Source organism: Micrasema longulum, unplaced genomic scaffold, assembly GCF_059751315.1.
Source record: "Micrasema longulum isolate JH-2025_06_02 unplaced genomic scaffold, ASM5975131v1 h1tg000648l, whole genome shotgun sequence".
In the NCBI taxonomy this organism is placed as follows: Eukaryota; Metazoa; Arthropoda; class Insecta; order Trichoptera; family Brachycentridae; genus Micrasema; species Micrasema longulum.
The window spans coordinates 118,641-138,742 of NW_028277844.1; the positions used below are offsets into that span (position 1 = coordinate 118,641).

The 20,102-nt window shown below is 31.2% G+C and overlaps 1 protein-coding gene across 1 annotated transcript in view; it reads left to right on the forward strand.

Annotated features, from left to right (window-relative positions):
- Nucleotides 1-19,770, forward strand: part of LOC148279894 (uncharacterized) — a gene marked incomplete at its 3' end in the record, with an annotated part of 96,937 nt that extends 77,167 nt beyond the window's left edge. Inside the window, exons 3-4 of the mRNA XM_088229237.1 lie at nucleotides 971-1,194; nucleotides 19,649-19,770. Coding sequence (XP_088085363.1) covers nucleotides 971-1,194; nucleotides 19,649-19,770 — 346 coding nt within the window. The remainder of the gene's footprint in view (nucleotides 1-970; nucleotides 1,195-19,648) is intronic.
- Nucleotides 19,771-20,102: the final 332 nt, after the last annotated feature.

Sequence of the window (20,102 nt, forward strand, 5' to 3'; positions counted from 1 at the left end):
TCATAATTAGTTAATTTTCTAATTTGGAATATGCGCGTATAATAAACACAGGTTTCTGCACAAAACGCGTATTTATTGCTTTTTTTACAAGCGCTGATTCATTTCAAAACTATAAATTCATATACAACTCAGCAAATGAAATTTTGCGAAATAAGCTTTTTCTTCTTCTAATGTCTTGCCGGGTCTCCCCGACGTTGGCGATCACTACAGCGAAAGCATATGTATCTGTCCTCAGTTAATTTTACATTTCGCACCAAGGACGACTGCTTACTGATGTACTCGCCGTATTGATTCCTAGGAAAATATGACCAAAGTGGTTTCCCGTTGCCTTCTCTGGTGGATTTTCTGTCGGGGTTACCTTCCCTTAGCTGGTTTGATTTTGGTTTTGAGGCGCCAAAGACTCGCCTTTTATCTTCTCGTTATCTGCTGTGATCACACCGTTATGAGTGTGATCGCATTGCCCGGGCCTCGCGACGTGGACACTAACGAGTCGGACTAGTCAGTAGTGTTGCCTGTGGAATGCAACTAGGCGTTCGCAGCATTTTATAGAATTACATCCTCCAGCAAGATGTGACTCCCTGCGACCCTACTGACAGTTCGAACCCCTTAAATAAGCTTAGCTAAATAAGCTACTATATTGATTTCATACTTAAAATTATATTTAGATATCTCACCTATTTTTTAGATAAACTTTAAATTTTCTGATCCATCTAATACGATTGTCCAGATAAATATAAAAATTACTACTACCATGCCATTTTCCCGTTGGAAAAAGCAGAGAGGACGGACCGTCACATACGTCTTTCCTGACATACATTCCTAGTTTCTTCCACATTCACACATGCTGTTTGATAATGTTTTACTTATGACTTGACCTGACTTGAGATTGTAGGTTATTATGTTTTGTCTTAAGATAAAAACAAGTTACTGTTTTCTTTTCATTTTACATGTTGTTTTTTGTTTTTTTTAGTACATCGGAAGCGCAGCTATCCGCACGCCCACGTACCCCTGAAGATGCGGGGTACCCGCCGTTACTCGGGACCTAATCAAACCCCGGCTAGCATACCCCCTCTGGAAACGCTCGTTTCCGGGGGAGGGGATGATTCTAGTCCAGAGTCACCCCCTCTCCTCTCTCCCGGAAATGGAACTGTACTAGACGAAGACCCCCATATCTTGAGTTCAGAATCCGATTTGGTATGTATACAGTACATAATATAATTATATTATCCATATAAGTATGTCATAACTCCCAATTCCGCACCAAGTAGTGCATAGGGAACTACATTGTTTAACCGAATGCAGCGTATTTTGATCATACCTGCCATGTAAGTAATTTGATCAGCCTTACACTTCAGCGGTGCTAAACTGAACCGCTTTCACGGCCGTCGAACACTTTTATCTCGCGTATTTTGTACGATAATACGCGAGATAAAAGCTTTATCTACGCCCACGAGAGTGTTTGGTATATCATTCCAGGTGCCAGTATAAACGAAGAATATACGTACATAGGAGATACACATATTTTAAATGAAATAAATATTTGTATTTTAAACAACGTAATTTTAAAAAATTGTCGGTCTCGTGGTTTAGTGGTCAGCGGATTTGCCTACCATGCAAGAGGTCTCGGGTTCGATTCGCTACATGGTTGATATGATATATTTATTTATTTAACTTTTTGTACATAATGTTACTTATACATTGGCGGGCTTATTGCCAAATGGCAATTTCTTCATTTGTATACAAAAATGTGTTTTTACACTACATTATTTCATAGTCCCTGTACTGGTGTCTGAAGCGTTAGACTGGTCATCTTACCTTTTTCTAACAAAAATGATCAAGATACGCTGCGTTTGGTTTTCTAATGCAGTGCCCTATGCACCATAATGTGCGGAAAGGGAATGATGATGATGATGAATTAAAAAATCTCCAATAACTAATGTATCAATTTTTTTTATTTTTTTTATTGTCATATTTGTAAAATAAATATCAATATTTTATATGTTAAACATGAATTGATTCCAAAAAAAATATTTCTTCAACATTCATAATGTTCTCATGATTTTTCAGTATTTTTACAATATTTTTATCTTCTTTATCTTTATAAGGCATAATTCATCTCACTATGAAATAAAATATTTTTTACATAAAAAAAATAAAAATAAGACCAATTAAAATTTTATTTAATAAATATAGAAAATATTGCATACTTATGTTGTATCAAAAATATAATATACTGAAATATGTGTACGTAGAATTTAAAAGCATAATACTAGTTTTTTACCACTAAGTAAATATAACTTAAAGATAAGTTTAAAATTTCTCGGTTTCAAATTATAATGGTTACTATAAGAAGAAAAGATCCATGAAAAAGTAGAGAGTAAAGGTTTAAAAATAAAGTTCCAGTTTTGTTTTCATAAATAATAGAACATTTTCTAATGAAATGAGGAAGATGTTTTTTTTTTGTTGGTTTATAGCACAGATAGATTAATGTATTATCTGTTCAGTTGTTTAAAGCACAGATATATTCATGTATTATCTATTCGGTGTTTTATAGCACAGATATATTAAATACAATTTATAGACTATAAAACTAGGCCAAAATTAATTATTTTTGTGCGTCGTACTATCAAGGCTTTGATTTTTTTGTGTTGTCGTTTTGAAATTAATCGTCCCGTGTAGCTATCAAAGTACTCTAAATGTTGGAAAAAGTGGCTACCTGGAATCCGAAAACCTATCACAAAGCTATGATTAACATATTACAGAGATAAAGAACAATTTAAATAAGGAAATATATAAAGTTAGCCATCTACGGAGCTTATGACCTGTCATCACTATGGCTGGTTTAAGTGGTCCCTTTACACACTGTGACGTTAAAGAGCTGAAACTTTTATTGATGTGGGTAAGATTCATCTGATTTAGTTATCTTACCTACATACTGGGCTACGCCTGAAAATATTTTTCATACAGAAGAATTGAAGGAATATAATTGTTTAAACACAGGCAGAATTGCAAATGTTACACTGTGTGTGTGAATTTGCCACTTTAACCAATAACAGAATAAGTCCCGTACATGCCTAAACTTCTGTATTGCCTTATGTAAAATGTTCTTTATACCTGTTGTTATATGTTCATATTAACAGCTTCTAACAGGGTGGGGGGTTAAATCCGTCCTTTTCTGTAAAAGTTTGGATTAACTCAAAACATTGTTGAACGCTAAAATTGATTGTATATTGTGCATAAGAACATTTAACGTTTCAAATAAGTTCATTTTTATTATTTTTTTCGTATGCTTTTAGAAACTTCGCCGTACAAATAAATGCTCTAATTTTCACCTCGCGTAAGAAAACTATTTTTATATCCAATTTCCCGTAGCATTGAACTGCTTCATTGCAATTGTGGAACCCTATTAGTTCATTCCAGAGCACGAATGAGATTTCCACTTTAATTAGTAACGTTTGGTTTATCAAACACCGCTGTAGACAAAATTCCTATTTTCCGTAGAGAATATGTAAATTTGATTCCTGTTGCATGGAAAATACAACACATGACTTTTTGTGAAAAAGGTGGCAAGCTTAACTTGTCAAAACATACATTTTCAAATACTATTATTTTTGCGGCTCCTTAGATTAGAAACTATCAAATGATTTTATTGTATTAGACAAAAAGTGTCTCAAAACCAACTTGAATTTTATTTTTTTACTAAAACACAAACCGCTGTTGATTTTGATGGTGTTTTATTTTCTATGTAAAATATAAACAAGGAGATTACGTGTGGAATACAACATCCGACAAATGCCTTCCTTGGCTTTGTTGGCAAACGTTCACCCTTTTCACGAAATTTTCAATCACATTTTGACATGATTGTGAATGAATTTCATCTATAACTCGTCGAATTTCCGTTTTAAGCTCCAGAATAGGGAAATATTACAAAAGTTTTCAAACATTTTTATAGTAACAGAAATCTATGGAACACTGATAAGTAAAAAAATACTTTTTTTGCTAATTATTAGTAGCATGAAAAATAAAATTAAATTTGTAATTTTGAATTCCCGCGAAAATGGTGATTAATACGTCACAATTCATGTTTATTTGTTCCTGCCATTGAAATTTGTGCAGATCAATATTACAGATCTTGACGTCACAACAACCGAGGCCAAACACGTCGTGTTTTTCTACGAACGTATTTTTAATTATTTTTTTTTTTACATTTATGTATGAAAACATTTCTCTACAATATCCATATTGATTTTGAAAATGCAATTAATTATTTTAAATCCATTTTATATAAACGTTTATCAGTATTCGTTGTATGTGATATTTTCCTTCTGTCTGTGGACTATTTGCATATACTTTTCCTTTCAAAAACCCCCAAAGAAAAAAGTCCAGAGATGTCAGATCACATGATCTCGGTGGCCATTAAACTTCTTCCCGCCGCGAGATAACTTGTCCTGGAAATTTTGTCTGCAATAATTGCATTGTTTCTGCCGCAGCGTGGCAGGTTATACCATCTTGTTGAAACCAAATGTCATCAACATCAATTTCATCCAACGCAGGCCACAAAAAGTTAGTTTACATGTCGTGACAACGAAACCCATTGACGGTAACTACATTTTCGGGTGCATTCTCAAAAGAATGCGGGCCAATAATTCCTCCAGTCCAAAATCCACACCACGCAGTCACACGCGGTGGGTGCATGGGCTGCTGGTGGATCACTCGTGAGTTTTCGGTCCCCCTAATTTGACAGTTCTGTTTATTGACGTACCCATCAAATTAAAAGTGCACCTCATCGGTTAAGATGTTTTTTGTTTTTAATCACCACCGACTTGTTGAAGCCAATTGTGAACGTTCGGCGCTGCGCATGGTCTGTTGGCTTTAGATGTTGTGTTTGTTGAATCCTGTAAGCGTGCATGCGCATGTCTTTAGTCAAAATTCGTTGCAGGGACCTTCAGGAGACGTTTAATTGTTGACAACGATCATTTTTTTTTTTTTTAATTTTATTTATTTTCTTTTATTCAGGAAATGTACAGTACAGTTACAAAGTTTAATATTTTACACAATTAGACTTAATTCTAATGGACCAGTGAAGTTTCTATATTATAAAGCAATTATATGTAAGGTTAATTATGAAAGTATAAAAAAGAGAAGGAAAAAGAAAAACATAAATAAAAGTTGTTTAAAAATTAAAATTTAAGTGAAAAAAAGATATTTTAAAGTTTGTAGTTTGTAGTGAGTATTTACAAATGGAAATTATATTAAAAATGAAGAAAATTTCTAAGAGTAATTAAAAATTAAGAATTGAAATGATTAATGAAAAACATGCTCAGATGTAAGAATAAAATGAAATAGTAATAACATTTTTTTAAAAAAAAGGAAAAAACATTTTTACGTTACAATTTTTTTTTGCACCACAACAGGCCAGGAGGCCTAATTACAGTGGTGAATTACATCACAGAGCACCCAGGCTTGAGAAAAATCACATTTTAATTTTTGTGTTCTCACCGGGAATCGAACCCGGAACCTTCCGTGCGTGAGTCAAGCGTCTTGACCACTACACCACGGAGGCCGCCAAAACATAAATATACACATATTTATTTTAAGGGATTCAAAGAAACGATGAGAAGAATCTTTAAGTGAAATATAAGACATTAAATTTAGGTCAATTTAAAAAAGCATCTTCAAAATTAATGACACATTATAGTAAGAGCAGCAATATATTGATTTTATTTACATATTTAATATGAGTAATTAAAAGTAGTTTAAATGAATGGAGATGAATAAAAGTTCATGTACCCTTTCTGTAACTGCCGCAATGTTTTCAAGCGATCGACCAGTACGAGAACGGCCACCTGCTTTAACATCCTGAGCGGAGCCAACAGTATCGAATTTATTGCTTAAATTATCCACAGCGCAGCGGCTCAAATGTGCGACATTTTTGAACCGTATCTGTAAAGTTCTCACCATTTCAGTAGAGAATTTTCACAATTCCAATGCATTGCTCGACTACAAAACGCTACATGATTTTACCTCAAACTTTGCAAACTGAAAAATATCCGCGTTCTAAATTTCCGCGACACAACGAAAATTATTCGTAATTCAAAATTTAAGTAGGTTTCAAAACACCCAATATTATGGCTAGATACTTGGTTTTAGTTTTTATTTTGACGTACATGTATTATAACAGAGACGGAGTATATTTTTTAATAGGTATATTACAAATTCTGAGCATCACAGGGCTAAGCTGCTGTAAGTGATCATTTTATGCACTGCGCAACATACCATTACATGTGTTTGAATGTCTTTATTTCATCAACTATTATATATGTTGACTTTCATGAAGTAAAACGGAATCTTGATCTACTTACATTTTGGGATTTTTTAAATACTTTTTAAATAGATTTTTCGGGTGTTCGTAGCACTTACTTTGCGGTTCATCGTTATATTTTGAAAAAATAAATAAAATTACTTTGTAATAAAATAAATAAAACAACTTTATTTTTAACCACTAAAATTTAATTAAATTACTTTGTTTTATTAACCACTTTTTTTTTAACTCACGTTGCGCTCTTCAAGGTAATATTAACAATTCAATATACATTCGTAAAAGAAACAGTGAACAATAGGTGTCGATAAGGATAGAGGAGGGAGTAATTGTGTTTATAGTGAGGTAGGGGTAGGGGAGGGAGTAATTGTGTTTAAAGTAGGGTTAGACTCTACAGGAAAAATATTAAAAATAGGGCTTTGACTTAAATTTAATTGTTTATTTATAATATTTCAATGTTGTTTGACGGCTTTTCTGATTTTGAGAATTTCCAAATTATTTAATTGTGCGTGTCATTATTTAATCAACGTTAGCTGCTGAAACTAGTCGGTTGTGACAATAAAAAAAGTGGTTCATAAAACAAAGTAATTTTGTTTATTCCTTAAAAAAATCTACTGATTTAATTTAATTTTGTAAACCAAGCTAACGGCATGGATTTAGAACATTACTTTTATTTAACCTACAAAAGTCATTGAATAGGCTCTCGCAAATTATGCAATCAACGTTTTTTTTTTTTCAAAAATAAAAAGCTGTCACAACAAAAATACAACATTTACAAATTTATTTATTATTTATTTATTTATTTATTTATTTATTTTACTAGGTAAACAAACAGTATGTACACATACATTGCCAATTTCTTTGTATATTAGAGTAAGAAACTCATGCACACACCAAAAAAATTGTTTACACTTAATACAATAATTTAAATTATGTTCAATATAATAAATGTAAAAGTAACGAAATGAAAAAATATTTATATAATAATATAATATATAATATAATATATATTATATTATTATATAAATATTTTTTCATTTCGTTACTTTTACATTTATTATAGTAACGAAATGAAAAAATATTTATATAATAAAATAAACGACTATGCAAGAAATTTCGGGTTCCTGACCTGGTTTATATGAAATATTAATTTAATAATGTATTTTTGCAAGAGAATATTTATTAGCCCCGGGACTGGCACCTGAAGCGTAAGACTGATAATTTTATTTTAATGTATCAAAAATTATCATGATACCTGGCGGTTGGTGTACCAATGCAATTCCCTATGCACCGTAAGGTGGGAAAAAGAATAATAAATAACGAATATAAAACTGTATTCTGTATGTAGGTACAGCCCCTTTAAATTATTATTTTTTTAATATTTTATTCATTAGAAAATTTTCAGCTGATTTTTTTCTATAAAACATGTTTATTATGGTTTTTAATGAAATGAGTGAAAGCTTTAGTGAAATATATTCGGACTTACCCTTCATATATTTAGATGTTTAGAAGAGCGACAAGAATTAACTGAAGCCGTATAAATTCCTCGATTTTGTTATTCCCTTCTAAAAAAGATTTATAGTATTTTTTTTTATTATTCCGCATTTTTCAATTTGTGAAGTTCAGCTTTGTTCAGTCCAGCTAAAATAAAAAAAAAAACAATTTTCATAATTTTGTTTTTGATGAAAATAAACAATTGAACACCAAAACAAGTATTGATATTTATGATTATTTTGATTATACAGACCATCAGATAACGCTTACATTTTTTATTTTACTTTTTTGTGGAATTCACGCAGACTTACTTCGATTTTGCCATCACCAACAGATTGGCATTTTTAAGTATATTAATAATAACACTTAATCTAAACAATATTAAAGTCAATTTAAATTAACAAAGGTATAATTATGGCATAATCCATTTTTTCTCTACAAGCTATTTTATCAGTAAATAAAACATTAAAGTCCACTTTCGCCACAAAAATGCATTTTAAAGTTAATATAAAAATCCAAAATCCACTCTGTTTTAATAAAAAAATATCAGTACTCCTAGATATGGTATTTTATTAGGTACAATTAAAATTTGATTTAAAAAGTTCTTTATAGATTGAAATTATCTCATTTGGTTCAAAAGTTAAGATATTTTGGAAATCGCACAATCACAAAATCTTGTTTCCTGATCATTTCGTTCAATGTGACTCCCATGGGTAAATCTTGTACCTTTAAGGTACAGATTTCTTGAGGAGATTATTTTCTTAATACATGTAAAAACCTAACTACACAAAAATTGTGAAAAAAATCGATGACTTTGTTCAAACGAGACTTTTTGAGACAAAATGAATGACCGACCAAAATTTTTTTTACTGTAAATTCAAAACATGTTTTCATTGTTTGGTTCAAAAGTGTTGTGATTCTTGTAATAATTAAAAAAAATATATATTATATGTCTTTTAAAAGGGTATTTTTCATGACCAATAAAGATTTTTTTCAAAAACTGCATCTGAACATTGTGCGTGTGTTTTGTTAAATTTTATGTTCCCAACCATGTCATCAAAAGTCGAATTCTGCTATTTTTCAAATCTTCTAAGAGCAACTTTTGTTTTTATGCTCCCATGTCCAGAATGTGTACATAACTTGGAATTCTTTGGGATAGATCATCCGGCTTTTCGTAGATCTCTTCGCCACTAAAACAGTGTGGGGTGTAGTTGGATTGGCATAGTTGAGCTCGAAGTCTTATATGTCTTTCGTTTTTATGAATATATTGAATATCATTATTGTTTTGCCCTTGTTTGTTTTTGCTACATAGTTTTATGTTCTTTTTGTTCAGTTTGTATTTTTATTTCGTCGTGTAACTGTTGTGATTGACTTAGGCCGTATATTAATATAATAAATAAAATTAAAATAAAAAATTGTTTTCAAATAAATTCAACAAAACATATTTACTTTTACTTTACTTTGAAATATATTATTTCATGTTATTCAAAAGGTTCATAACAAAATTGTTGACGTTTGAAATTATATTTAGTTAAATAATGTTGTATTTGTTCTACTTCTAACTTCAACTTCTAACTTTTAGAAATTATACGTTTTCTAGGAAACATCTCTTCGTTTTTAATCAATAATAATATTTTTCATCTTATTAGGCTGATTGTAATTAAATACATTAAACATCGTAATGTACCTGTAAATTCATAACTTTTCAAATTACAATTATTATTTTTTTTGAAAACAAAAAAAACAAATAAATACACAAAACAAGTAAACGCCATAAGCCCTATATAACTTACATAAGTAAATAATCTTTATAAACTCAAGATAAATAAAAGTAAAATAAAAAAACATCAATCTTTTTTAATGACTTATTTCACCGCTTTTACAATGTACAGAGGTTCTTCGTTTCAGGTCCCGACTAGCAAGAAATTTTCTGTGTTTATGCAAGACCTTTTTCACATGTGGTTTTTTCATTATGCTTGGACAATAATTTAATCAATTAGTGCCAAGGCTTCAAATTAATATATTCCTTTGAAGAATTATTTAAGTGCTTGTCTGTAAAGATTTTGACATCATCAAAACATTATTAATTATAACTTTTTTATATGCATAACGTTCCCGTTTACGATTTTTTGGTTTACATTAAGTAGAGTGATTAAATCAATAATAATCATATAATATGATTTTTCCTTGTATTCATTTTAAAAATAAGAAAAAAATACCGTCAATTTTAAAATTCTCAGCGCAACAATATAAATTTGAAACTTTTTTGTTTCAGTGTCGGAACACTGTATTAATGGGTAAAAACTACAATTTATTTTATGACTAGCAATACAGAAAATGAAATAAAAAAAAGTTCTTATGGTATAAAGTCGGTAGGTAGTTGAAAAAATAATATATCGTGAAAAACTGCAAAAAATGAAATATTCATAGCATCTTTACAAGTTACAAAAATACATATTCTAAAGCTACAAATGTATAATATTAATATAAAGAATATGAATATATTACCTAATACTTGTAATAAATATTTATTCAACATATTTTATACGTATACGCTTATTGACACGAGCATATCAATCAACCATAATCACCTGGACTGTATTATTCTGTGAGTGGAGTTAATTTTATAGGGTCTTTTACGTATTTTTATCATTTTTATTTTGAAATAAACAAAAAATTGCCATGATAATGGTGTTAATATTTTTTCGTGCGTCGTCGAATTGATTTTCCACGGAGGTTAAAAATATGCTTATTTTGATTTACCCGAAAACAAGACGTTACGGGTTCTGTGGAACAAACGGCACGTATGACGCTTTAGCGTCAAACTTGTACGCAATATTTATTGACAGCGCAGCCGGCGGGCACAACTCTAAGCCCTGTAAATATCTAGACTTCTAAATTCCCTTCTATAAAAGTTTTTGTCTCTGTTGTAACTTATAAATGTTTTAAATAAATTGATAATTATATCATAAGAATCGAAAAAATCCGCTCTAAATATATAAAGTATTGGTAACGTTATTCCCGACTTGCGAAAATACCCTTTTGTCAATCAAGTTAAATATATTTTATGAATAAAAATTTTAACATATTTTATAGTTTTTGAAAAGTGTTCAATTACAGGTTACCAACAAATATACTTTAAATTTTCATAAGTTCACGTTTACGAATAGAAAATTTAATTTTACTGAATAGACAATCGAAGATAACTCATTTAACTTCCCGTTGTAATCGAAGTCCCAGCTTCATATCTTCAATAAATGGGTATTAGGTTGGCTATTTACTTAATAGTCGAGTTTAAACTTATGACCACTCTAAAGCTTTCCGAGGTTTAAATAGAATTCATTCGTAGAGAGCAAACATACCGAAAGCATCTCCGAACATCGGTGAGCAGTTCAGAATTCTAAAAGCATCCTTAAAGTGTATTCGGTTTTATTTTAATACTGCAGAAAGAACCTACTCCTGCTACGAGGTTTTCAAAGCATTCAGTCTCGAGACTGTGTCTCACCAATAACTCGGAAAGAATTTTCAATACCCGTTTTAATACGAAAATAGAAGAATTTATTCTTGGTATTTTTAATGCGCAACTGCATACCGATAACTGTTCGACACTTATTCAATCACAGGAAGAAAAAAATATTCATTCTATCTGGCATATTTTAAATGCCACAATTCTTGCCTCGTTTTCTTACAAAAAACTTAAAATTAACAATGCAAATGTCGAACAATATTAAAAATATATATCTTTCACAAATATCCACCGAAATTATATCAACTCTGATGATGACGCGATGATGCAATCCGATTTAAAATTTCGACCAAGAATGCAAACAACACTAGGCACAACAACACAATTCGCATCTGAACGTACGTAAAATGAATAAAAAAATGACACAATTGACGCCCATGTGGCATTCAAGTTGAAAAATTTCAGGAAATAGTCTTCTCTCAGATTTGACTATATTATAAAAAATAACACTAGTGGAAAGGTTTAAATACCGACCAAATTCAGTAAGGAAAACCGCAAACAAGTATTTTCATTTAAAACTTACAACGTCCCTTTCACTGTCACTCTAAACCCCCTCATCGTTTGCATGGTAGGGACACGGGGAAGTATAAATTAAAATAAAATAATAATCCATCACCCAGCTTGAACTCCTTTATGTTGACAGTGATAGGAAATGTTAGTATCTACTCTCTGGCGCATCAGAACTTCCCCGGGTGACACTAAAGATGCGCCCAAAAGCAGCGGACTTTCCTCAAGACAATTGGTTGCAAATCAATTTTTGCCACTGCTTATACCCACTCAAACTGTGGTTGTGGAAGAATTTCACCTCATCAAGCGAAAGCGATAAACGAAACTTATATGACCCACGATTGAAAACCTCCTGTCCCAGACGCGCCCGGTGACTCGTTTAGTAAAGAATTAATTTCCCCCACCATCCCCTAGATCAGGACGAAAACGGCCGACATGTGTTCCGCACCTTGAGCAGCATGGATCATTTCCTCGCGAATATTTACCCACAGGAACAGTGGGCCAGAAGGCTACCACGGTCGAGATCGAGAGGCCCGCGAAAAGACCCACCTTTCAACCCACCCCTCCACAAACCCAGACAATGTCCTCAGGTTGCTCCTATTTGCCACTAGCTTGGCGCACCAAACAGATTGAAAACCATCATGTCCGTCTCCGTATCCAAGAGTGGCAGTCCCGCAGAATATGAAAAGCCGTTTTACGGGGTTTGCCGCAATCGCACGCTGCACAACGTACTGGTTCGGAATCAAAAAGTTTTGCATCAAACTCGCCGTGTGATGGCTTCTGAACCACGTTGTGTTTTAAGCGACTCATACCCAACTTCGACTAGATCAGCGGATGGAACTATTGAAAAAATATACCTAGATATTAAAATATTATCAGAATAGTGAACGTTACACCAGTGTGTAAAGTGACCACTCAAACCAGCCAATAATAGGTAATAAGCCCCGTAAATGTGAAGACTTCTATATTCCCTTCGAACGTTATTTTTATTTGTTTTTTTATTTAAGAAGGTATATACATAAACAAAAAATATAAAATAAAAAATAATGAAACCCACTAAACCGCGAAACCAGCTTGTCAGCAGGTTTCTTACTTTTCCTTTACAAAGAAAAAAGTTAAAGAATTCTATAAATTTTAAAAGTTTTTAAGACATTTTTAAGAACTTAAATATAAGCACACGTATTCATCACACAAAATATATTTACAACAATTTAAATAGTTGAATGTTAACATAAAATTAAAATCAATATAAAGCCTTGATACATATATGCGATTGCATTATTTTTTCATAAATATTTTGTCAATATTTTCTTTTAAGATCTGCTTGAAAATCTTATTGAAAACATGAGAATTTTAAAATGAAGTTTTCCTTGGCCATACTTGTTTAAAAACATCGGTACTGACAAGCCTTCACGTTGTGCAAGTTCAATTTTATTTTATAAAGAATCGAAGATCACTCTGTTAACTTTTAAAATCTCAATGCAATCGGAGACCTGAATGACTTTTAAAAGCTCAAAGCTTAGACCTTTGAGCTTTTTAGCCTTTAAAATATACATTGAAATGCTGAAACAAAATTTCACAATTTCCCCATTACAATTTGTTCAGCGTTCGAATTCTGTTTTTCAATACAAATTGTCACTGAAGTTCTCTTTAGCCGTTTACATAGTAGTTCTTTGTGAAACTTATAACAAAGTAATCGATCAAAGTAATTAATACGTACATTTTTCATTGAATAGATTTAATGTCTCGGTATTGTACCAGCCGTGATCGGGATATACGCTTACAATTGCAAAACTATACAGATATATATTAGATGTCAATAGAAATCATTCTTTATTGGACGAATTGCTAATGAAAAAAAAAAACGTTTTTACCGTAGTTGTGTCCGTTGTCTTTTTTTTTAATGATGGCCAAACGTACAGCAAATAAATGAACAAGGTTTAAGTATGTCCAAATGCTTGCAGACTGGCTGGATTTTCTCCCTAGGGAGTTGTTCATAGTTAAATTTATTTCAACAGAGAGAGAAAACGGAATGTCTAGGCATTTACAGGGCTTATGACCTGTCATTGGCTGGTTTAAGTGGCCACTTTACACACTGCGCAACATTCACCATTCTGCCCATGTTTGAACATTCACATTTCCTCAACTCTTCCATCTGTTGACTTTTGTGAAGTAAAAGAGCTGAAACCTTTATCACGTGGGTGAGATTCATCCGGCTGAACCAAATTACCTGCTAGGCAACGCCTGAAAACAATTTTCAATTTTAATACTTCTCCTTTTACTAGGTAGTAATTCAACAATGTTTGAGTATGTCCAAATGCTTGCAGACTGGCTGGATTTCGGGGGGGGATACAGTACTTGTCTAGAAATATTTGTGTACTGAGAACGTTGTTAATATTACGTTTAACATGGTAAAATACAGCGCATGAAATCATGTATTTATACACGAGCCAAGATGAAATATTATAATGTGTAAACCCTGCCACGTTTAATATAATACCCTTGTCTAGCATCTGAACCGTAAGATCGCTCGTCTTACCTTCCTGTGTCAAATTTACGACTCGTGAATTTTATGTATGTTTGTGTATTATTTTCCTCCCTTTTCAGTATTAAATGCGAATAAGGCAGAGAGTTCATTATTATTCTCTTATAATGACAAAAAATAAAACGTTCTTTATAATGCAATGAGAAATTGGATATGAAAAATGTTTTCTTGCGCGCTGTAAAAATCAGAGCATTTAATTGTACGGCGAAGTTTCTCGCAAACGCATAAAAATATTAGTTGATATAATTTTGATAAAAATAAACTATTTTTAACGACGTCACTATTCAACCAAATCAACAAAATAGTGTTACAATACATTTTCGGTTACCAAGAAGACAACCCCCCCAATCAAGACAACTCATTGTAGAGAACTTGAAACGCACAGGCGGAGTAAATTCAAAATCCCAAGACTTTGCGCCAGCACTAAACCATAGCGCTGATAATACGACACATATTTTTTTTTTGTATTTGTTTGATAGTCTTATACCCGTATGCAGAGACAAAACTTAAGGTGAGAAAAGTACATTCTTATCTCATATGCAGAGAATAACCCAAAGGTAAAGACAAAAGAATGTACTTGCCTCACCTTAAGGTTTGTCTCTGCATACGGGTATTAATAAACAAAAATTGTTTTTTTAAACCACTAAACTTTCACATTAAAATACACATATTGTCTTTCGACTTTCGGTATTTATTTACAGGTGCCTTTTGCCTTTTTTTATGAAAATTAAATTAAAATGCTTTTTTTACCTATTATTACAGGTTTATTCAGTAAAAAAAATATAGGTGAATTCATAAAAAATAAATATATAAGTATATAAAATTTATATTGTATATAAATTTAACACATATATTTATCAACAATATTTTGAGTTTGTTCAAACCCCAGCAGACAAGAACTTGATTTAACCCCCTAGGGATTTGTTTATATTGACGTACCACAACACAGATGAAGAACATTTTAGAGAAAAAGTCTAAGCATCTACAGGGCTTATGACTTGCTCTTGGTTGGTTTAAGTGGCCACTTTAACATTCACCATTCTGCCTTTATTTTAACATCAATTCTTCCATCTGTTAAAAATATTTTCAGGCGTCGTAAAATATGTGGGTGAAATAACTTAATCAGATGAATCTCAACCACATCAATAATGGTTGCAGCTCTTTAACTTCACAAACACCAACAGATGAAAGAATTGAAGGAATAAAGATGCTAATATATAGGCAGAATGGTGAATGTTACACAGTATGTAAAGTGGCCAATGAAACCACCTAATGACAGGCCATAAGCTCTATACATGCCTCGACTCTTATATTCCCTTCTCTCATATGTTCTCTATCTGTAATGAATAATTTATAATGTATTAACCTTTCCTATTTCGTAAAATATTTTTTTGTTTACAAAATATCTTCAGTATGAAATATAAATAACGATAAAATAAGCGTTTTTTTCAATCAGTGTTACAAAAAAAAGGAAATATGAATGATTAACATTTTACAACAGAGATGAAGAACGTTTAAGAGAAAGTAATATAGAAGTCTAGGCATCTACAGGGCTTATGACCTGTCAATGGCTGGTTTAAGTGGCCACTTTACACACTGTATAACATTCACCATTCTGCCTATATTTGAACATATTCCTTCAATTCTTTCATCTGTTGATGTTTGTGAAGTTAAAGAGCTGAAACCTTTATTTATGCGGGTGAGATTCATCTAATTGAATTATTTCACCTACATACTAGGCAACGCCTGAAAATATTATTTTTTCAATTTCTATACTTCTTCATGGACCAGGTAATTTATCAACAATATTTTGAGTTTGTCCAAATTTTTGTAGACAAGGACTGGATTCAACTCCCTGGGGAGCTGTTATATTAACATTTTACAACAGAGATGAAGAACATGTAAGAGAAGGTAATATGGAAGTCTAGGCATCTACAGGGCTTATGACCGGTCAAAAGTTCTCTTAAATGTTCTTCATCTCTGTTGTACAATGTTAATATAAACAGCTCCCAGGGAGTTGAATCCAGTCCTTGTCTACAAAAATTTGAACAAACTCAAAATATTGTTGAAATATGAATGAAATTTTTTACTTCTCTTTTTAATACGTTGTGTATCTGACTACACTTTTTATTTTTTTTGTTTATTGACAGTTTTATATCTGATCCCTGAGTTTTTTAAACAGACAGTGAGAAATGTAGACGGTTTTTAAAATACAACTTCAATTTAAAAAAAAGTATTTTTCGACCAGAAAAATATTTGTTTTAAAAGCACCACCGCATTCTATTTTCTTCATGGATTATAATAGGGACAGTATATGGATTGGGTTTATGCAATAAAATATATTTTAATTTTTCGATTGCTAATACATTACTTGACTGTATGTTTTCCATTTTGTGTCAGTTATGTTTATGAAATAGAACCAGAGCCCTGGGCGGGCATTTTCGACTCAATGGAAAATCCTGAACAAGGGAATCAAGTGAAGATGAGTCCGCATTTGATAACTTTGTAAATATTTCAATTGTTTTTTTTTTTTGTTTTTTCAAATAAAATTGTGACGGAAACATTATATTTATTAATTGCACGCTCTTTTCTGCCATCGATTTTGACTAAAATCACTAGCCAAAAAAAAAATGTATGTAGAAAGTAAATTCGTTAAAATAGCGTGGATGACAGAGAGTCCTCCCGGGCTCTATAACAGCTGTGAGAAGAGGGTTTTTTCCCTCAATATCCCTGTACTAGCACAGAACCGTAAAGCTGATCACCTTACTTTTATGTAACAGATGATCAAAAAACTGAAAAAGAAAATTAAAGAGAAAATGCATTCTTACTTTACAATATCAAAACAATGAATACACATAAATTTATAAAAAACGTTAATAATTTGATAAAAACCAACAAACTTACCTGATGATTTCCAATAATTGTACAATAAATCACAAGTAAACAAAAATTCTCTAAAATTGCAGACCTGTTCCTGATTTTTTAATATTTTACTCGTATTAAAATATGTCAAGTGGGTACATGAATACGTAAAACATCTGGTTCACTAGTTAGACATTTGTATGAAATGTTTCCTCCAAATCACCATTGTTTAACTGCCTTATTTGGTTTCGATAAATGCATGCAAGAATGGCTTTTACGAACACATACAGACACATAATACAACAATACATATGTATCTGTCTCATTTACATATTTCTAGTTCAGAAACTTCTATTTGCACCCGTTTCCATTGATTTCCCTTGCAATTTACTTTGCAAGCTTTTGGTAGACTCCCTCACCATTAAAGTGAAATCCCTGATTTCAATACTTACATACACTCGTATATATTGTAAGATCTACGTCAACGTTCGGTGGGAAATTTTCATGCAAATGAAAAGGTTTTTAAAAATATTTTCTTGGACATAACAATGAAACAACAAAACTTTAATGTACAATAAAACTCAGAAAGGTAATAAGTGAATGTGGAAATATATAAAATCGTCTATATTTTATATGAAATTATTTTTTTACGTAAAAGGAATAGTGGGTTATTTTGATGAACACCAATTTCAGGGAACTATCTTTGCAAAATTTAATCTGTTTAAAAGAATCGATTTAATTGTAAAATGTACATAATAAAAATATATAAGAAATATTTTCTCTATATTTTGTTTAGAGAATGTACATTTAAATGCTTCCAGCCAGCGATTAAGATCGTACGGTACATTTTATTTCCCAACTTTCAATAATAATATGGCAAATTTTGAGAATGTTAACATTATGTTTTTATGTAAAAGTAATGCTGATTCTGAAATTTTTTACATTACATCAAATCTATTATATAAATAAAACACGAGTGATACTTTAATCCACAAATTTGGAATATCCAGTGACCGGTTTCATCGCTTTCGCGACATCTTCGAGACTGGTATATTTATTAAAAAGTTAAATGTATTTATACAGAACAGAGGTTGTTGGAGAATTTGTCGATAATGATCCTTAAGATAAAAATAACTTTATTTAATTTACTTACATATAACTTTGAATTATGTATCCTTACCTCTGTTCTGTATAAATACATTTAACTTTTTAATAAATATACCAGTCTCGAAGATGTCGCGAAAGCGATGAAACCGGTCACTGGATATTCCAAATTTGTGGATTAAAGTATCACTCGTGTTTTATTTATATAATAAATTACAATGAACTTCCATCAAGAATTTTCACTTTCAAACTTAAATGTTTTACATCAAATCATTTTAGGAGAACTGTAAATGAATTATTTGATGATTTTCCAAATGTTTGAGTTTACTGTTTACCATATTGATATGTCGTAAATATATATGCATTAAAAAAATATGCATTTAAAAAAATGTATTTTTTATGTTTCTGATCCTATATTTGTGGTGATATTCTCATGTGTCTGTGTCAACTAATTGCTAGTCCCATCTTAACACAGGACCTTTAGTCCCATGGAGTTGGGACTTATGTTTCAAATAATGTACAATAAACTCTTGTATGTAAATAAATAAATAAATTTATAAAATTTAAATGTTCCTTTTTGTATGTAATCAGGTAAAATTGTAATAACCTATTAGTACAATTGTTGTAGTAAGTAGATAACTAAAGCTTGTCCAGTAAAAATAAATAAAAATAAAGAAAGTTGTATTACTTTATCGTCAAACATTTTACTAAATCCTATTAAATATTTGTACGTAACCGCTTGCCGACTTTTCTATGTCTATTGGTTTTGAGACGCATTCGTCTCCTTGTCAGGAAACTAATAAAACTAACATGCAAAACCCACTTTACACCTTCTTCATAGTTGTTGAACAAAAATATTAAACCAACACGTTTAAAATCAACTTCATTCTTTCCTCTTTTTCAACTATTTCTCTCGCATTTAAAAAAATATTTTAATTACCTAATCAGTGCATGTAAGGGTTACCTTTTAAAATGCATGTCGTGTTGGGTTTATATTTTTACGCAACAACTATGGTAAAGGTGTATAGTGGGTTTTGCTTGACGGTTTAATTGGTGTCCTGACGAAGAAACAGGTGCGTCTCAAAACCGGTAGACTTAGAAAAGTCTGTAAGTGGTTACATACAAATATTTAAAAACATTTAGTTACAAATTGTACATATCATAGAAATGTCGTATGTAATGTTTATTGTTAGTGAACAATAATAAATATTATTCAATAAATATGTCGATAAATTATTTTACTTAGGAAATTAGTAATTCAGTGTTTTATTATTTTTTTTTTTCTTTTTAGCCATCAAGGGGTCAATCTCCAACTGACAGTTTGGGAAGTCCAGAAGAAAAACGCGTTCAGTTTGATGAAAAGAATGATCCAGAACCAGAAGAAACTGATCCACTAAGAAAAAGAAGGAAGAGGTAAAAACAAAATAATATATATTTTACGAGCTACCATCACTATCTTTTTTTTTTTGCATTCCGTTAACTATTGATTTGGTTACAATATACGGTATCAACGCGTCTTCTTTCGTGAACAATCATCAACTCAATTTATTTCAGTAAGTCGTGATATATTATAAAATGAAATTTGTATACCAAACTGAATTTATCATTATTGAATGAAATGAAACTCTCCTTTTAGGTGTTTTATACGTTTTAAATAATACTTCCATATTTAAAATGATTCCTTATGACAGTTATTGAATTCTTTGGTAATTCCTGAATATACATATATTAGAAACATATCAAAT